The 5378-nt window shown below is 45.1% G+C and overlaps 1 protein-coding gene across 1 annotated transcript; it reads right to left on the minus strand.

Annotated features, from left to right (window-relative positions):
- Positions 1-3551: 3551 nt before the first annotated feature.
- LOC138287027 (olfactory receptor 5J3-like) lies at positions 3552-4490 on the minus strand. Its single transcript, XM_069227388.1, has one exon. It carries the CDS (start codon positions 4488-4490, stop codon positions 3552-3554), a length of 939 nt encoding a protein of 312 aa, XP_069083489.1.
- Between the last annotated feature and the right edge of the window lie 888 nt (positions 4491-5378).

Consider the following 5378-nt stretch of genomic DNA (forward strand, 5'->3'; position numbering starts at 1 on the left):
CCACCCACCATACCATCTCCTCCCTCTCAGGTGCTCCCCACCTAGTTGCCCGTGCCCGATTACCCCAAAGGGTGAGCGTCTCCTTCGCTCCAGGTACCTCATCCCCTGCCCCAGTCAGCCCTGCTGCCCTTACAGAGGAGGCTATTGACCTCCTGAGAGCCATCTCTGTAGGCAGACAACCATCGTAAATGCCATCCAGGGGCTAGCATCCCAGATGTAGCAATGCAATGCATACCTGAAAGGCATTCACAATGCCATGTCTGGCCTACAGAGATCTTTTCAGGCTCTGGCCTCCTCTTTGACAGCAGCCAGTGTCCCTGGTCTTTCGGTTCCCCCTCCAACCACCTCTATCCCTTCATCCAGTTCAAGCACATGTTCAGACAGCCATGAGCATACCTCAACACACAAGATGCACACAGAGAAACACAAACACCACACTTCCCACCACAGGCATACAAGCAGCCAACATACAAAGGCACACACAAAAACATCCACTTCCCCCAGTGTGTCCCCCTCTCCCGCCTCCCTCTCTGCCACCTCAAAATGCACACCCACAAGCACTGCACCCTCAGTCACTGCTGCTGGCCCCATTCCTGCAGTCACCACAACATCAGACATCCAGTCATCCATTCCAGACACCACACCTGCACTCACCACAACGACACTGAGTGACACACGCAGCACATTCACCAAACCTGCAGGCACGCAGACAACATCCATTTACACTGGCAGCCTGTCTTGTCCCACTGTGTCCACCCCACCTCCTCCCAAGACACTCAAACGTTCCCAGACACCCACTCAACACACATCCACCACTCCACCACACCTCAGCATACTGTACAGGCACCTGCATCCATGTCCAGCACACCTACACCAGTTACAAGCACTCCCTCTACCTCCACTCCCACACCTTCCTCCATCTTCACCCCAACTGCCCTTAAAAAATGTTTCCTGTCCTGTGTTGACCTGTTCGAACCCAGTGGCCCACCCCTTCTCGTCCCTAAACGTGCACATCTCCTTGCCCTGTCCACTCCTTCCTCTTCTAAGTCCGCCCCAGTCTGCCCTTCCCAGTCCCATGCCCCTTTCCCAGAGAGGAAGAAGCCCCGTGTTGCCACAGGTCCCTCTGCCACCCCCGTTCCAAGCCCGATCCTCCACCTTCCAAGAGCAAACCCAAACCCCATCCATCTCTCAAACGTAAGCCCAAGCCCCCACCTCCCAGATATAAGTCCCCACCCCACCACCCCCTGCCCCTATTTCATGAGGTGCCTGGCTGCCCCATTGATGTACCTTTACGGTGGAGTACCATGTGCAGATGTGGGAGCCAAGTTTGAGTTATTTCAGCCCTTCAGCCGGTTTCCCATGGACTGGCCAATGGCCTTATTTGGACATTACATTTTAATGTTCTATTAATGTTTGTGTGCCCAGTGTTGCTGTAGGCACAATACAGAGACAATATGGAGACGTGGTTCATTGTTTCATTGTGGGGGTGTGGTGTGCACATGTGTGTACTTTGGGCAGGTTTTATTTGCCTTGTGTCTGGTAAGTACCGCTTATTCTGGTGTGTATGGCTTGTGATGGTGTGAGGGGTTGGGAGTGTGTTGCAGGGTGGGTGGGTGTGTAACTGTGCCCTTTCTTCCCTTGTTTACTAGTTTGCAGTACTTACCATCATCATCTTCCTCGGTGGTCACGGTCGTGGAGGTATATTGCAATTAGCAGGACTGGCATTATTTGCAACTCTCTCTCCATGTCTGCTTCAGCATGTTGTGTGTGCCTACAGTGAGTGTTTCCTTTTATTTGGTTCGTTTCTGCCATGCTTTGCCTGGCGGTGGTTCCCGCCCCAGAACTGACGGCGGTCTTGTGCTTCATTATTTGTTGGTGTGTGGATTTCCCACTGGCTGTTTCTCATGTGCTTCATTATTTGGCGGTCCGAACCGCCAGCCTGTTGGTGGGAGTAACCATGTTCATAATGAGGGCCTGGGTTAGAAACACGTTTAGTTTGAAATATTTATTTCATAAAACATTTAGGGTCTCATTTATGAATATTTAGTGTAGGGCAGCACTGCAAGTCTTTTTGCTGTGCTGCACTACGCCAAATCAAAACGGCTGGAATGCACCATATTTATACGATATGCTGCATATCTATCCTTTCAGACAGAGCACAACTTGGCGCCTAGGGCCAATGCAGGCACCCTGGCACCATGATACAAGGCTGTCTGTTTGATTGGCAGTATTGTTTTTGCACAGGAAGGGATATCTTCCTGCACAAAAACAATCCATGGAGGCATTTTCTTCCTTCTATGTGCACTGCAGAATGCAGCACCAATGGAAAGAGGTGTGAGGTTTTGGCACTGCCCCAGCTTTATGTGATTTTGTAGATCTGGGGCAGTGGCAAAATCCACAAGTGTTGCATGGGAACACCCACTGCAGGGCTCATGGAGCGCCTCCTAGACACAGACTAATGTAATGCAGGACTTCGCGCTGTCTTCCCTTACTCTATATCTATGAAGCCATGCAAAGCCACGGAGGGTGACATTGTGTCACCTTATAGATATGATTAAGAGGCCCGTGCCACCGAAGAGTCTAAAAAATTGACACTTCAGCGGCGCAGGCCTCTTGTAAATAACAACCTTAGTTTAAATACTTACCTATGCTTCCCCAGGATGGGGACCCCCATCCTATGGTGTAATCCTGGTGTGGGTGGGGTTGTTGCTGGGGCTTGGGGTGGGCATCTGTAGGCCCATTCCATGGTGTTTGGCCATGGAAATGCATCCACAAGTACCCTAACGCCTGGCCTGACCAAAGCGTTAAATAATGCCGCTAAGCAGGCTTAGCACCATTATTTGGGTCGGCCTACTAAGTGCGTTATTTCGGCACCGGAGTATAAATAAGGCAGTAGGGGGTTAGCGTCGTATTGTGAACGGAAATGCCTACCTTGCATCTAATTAATGCAAGGTAGTTTGCTGCTTGCTTCTTTTATGAGAATCTTGTATGTCAGCATTTTTTTAGAAATGTCCAAAAATGTCCAAATATATATTTTTTCCACATAGACAGTTTCCAAAGTTCTTTTCCACCTGTTATCTTCTAACAATATCATCCCAATTCAGTTTAGTAGTGTGATTTAATATTGAGAGTGTAGGTTGCTATTTACTGCAGAGAGAACAATGTATCACTAGAGCTGAAGCAATAACACACTCTACACTACTCTACACTCTACATCTGCATTCATGGTTTGTGGCACACTTTTTTCACATGTACTTTTAAAAAAAAACAATTATATGTAACCAAAGGTAGGGCTCAGGGGGTTATATTTGTGCCATAAGATGAATCACAGTGAACAGGCCTTTTACCATTGTTGTTTCCCTATGTAAGGTAATTGCTGCATGTAACCTGTGAGGTGTAAACAGTATTAATCTTGTGTCAGTCTTGCGGCACTGTGATAATAAACATGAAACTGACTTTTGTGCTGTAGTCATAAATGTGTGAATGTGCATCTATTACTACTGTTGCTCCAAATATTGGTCTGTATTTGTTTTCAAGACAAGGAGGCTTCCTCAATGAAAGAACTTTGCCCGACTCAGCATCTTCTTGAGGGCTTCTTTCATATCATGATTTCTTAGGCTGTAAATCAGTGGGTTCAGCAAAGGGATTAGAACTGTTGAGAACACAGCTACCACCTTGTCTTGCTTATGCGAAGTGCTGGAACTGGGGCGAAGTTCTATAAAGAGAACTGCACCATAAAAAAGGAAGACAGAGATAAAATGGGATATACAAGTTGAGAAGGCTCTGTATCTTCCTGCTGATGACCGGATCCTCAAGACAGCAAAAACAATATAGGCATATGAGATGAGGACAATGAGGAGGGTTCCTAGTAACACAAAAGAGGTAAACACGAGACGCACAAGTTCATTGATGGTCAAGTCGCTGCAGGAGATTTTCACAAGAACAGGATAATCACACATGAAATGATCAATAATATTAGGACCACAGAAAGATAACTGTAAAAAGCAACCTGCATGAATCAGAGAGTTTAGAAAACCACAAACGTATGATAGAGCTACCAAATAAATAGTGAGACTTTTCGTCATTGTGAGGGTATAATGTAATGGGTTACATATAGCCACATAACGGTCATATGCCATCATAGCCAACTGAAAGAACTCAGTGCCACCAAATCCTGCATAGAAAAACAATTGAGTTAAGCAGCCAAAAAAAGAGATGGTCTTCCTATCAGCAAGCATGTCAACAAGCATCTTGGGGGAAGAGGTTGATGAGAACCCAAAATCCAAAACAGCCAAGGAGCCGAGAAAGAAGTACATAGGTGAATGAAGACAGGGTTCTAAGTAAATGATCATCAGTATACTCACATTGGCCAATAGGGTTAAGACATATATTAGGGTAAAGATTATAAAGAGGGGAACTTTGAGCTCAGTGTCTTTAGTGAACCCTTCAAGTATAAATGTAGTGACAATGCTTCCATTTTCAGTTCCCATGGCTCCAAGTTCTTATTTATGTCTGAGGGCATGAAAAAAAGAAAGATCACCTAAGATAATCAGTAACTGGTAATGGTATTCTGAGAGATTACTACAAGCATACAACTCAGTAGAGACTGTTTTATTGCAATAAGAAGAAATGTTGTCTCAGGTTTTTTTTATAGGCAACATTTCATTGGAAATGACTGCAAACTCCCTGAAATCAAAACCTCAGGAAAGCAATACATTTTTGTAATAAAATAGCTTGATTTCAAAGGAGGTGAATTATAATGCTTTTTGCCTATGTGTAAGAGCCATTCATTCTCTACAATGATTGGATCATTCAGAGTTATTCTATTCTCTATTCATCTGAGATTTTATCCAGAGGTCTTACTAAATCTCTTTGCTCTTCGTTGCTACTTTATACTATCCGAGTAAACCACCATCCTCTCTTCCAAACACCAATAAAAAAAATTGTTACCACTCCTTCACAAATCAGCAGGTAATTGACAACACTGCACTAATTATGGTTATTGTCCAGATAGAAAATAAAAATTATTTCAAAGAGCTACTCAATTGTTCAGAAGGTCCTTGGTACGTTCCAGAGAGAGTATCTTGCCATGAAGCAGGTGAGAGTCTAGGCAAACCCAGGACCTAGTGGAACTACATGAAAAGCAAGGCTTCAGCTTCTTGTGGAATTCAAGAAGTGAGGAGGGTGCTCTTATGTGTCGGGGAAAGTTGTTCTACACTTTAGGAGTGATGTAGTAGAAGGTTTGATTGCCTGATCTGGACTTACGTATGCATAGGATATGTGCAAGTAAAAATCCTCGCAAGCAAATCTGTCTGGAAGGTTTGTGAAAACATATGCAATTGCTGAGGTATGCTGGACCAGTGTTAGTATCTCGAAAC

Source organism: Pleurodeles waltl, chromosome 4_1 (assembly GCF_031143425.1).
Source record: "Pleurodeles waltl isolate 20211129_DDA chromosome 4_1, aPleWal1.hap1.20221129, whole genome shotgun sequence".
Taxonomy (NCBI): Eukaryota; Metazoa; Chordata; class Amphibia; order Caudata; family Salamandridae; genus Pleurodeles; species Pleurodeles waltl.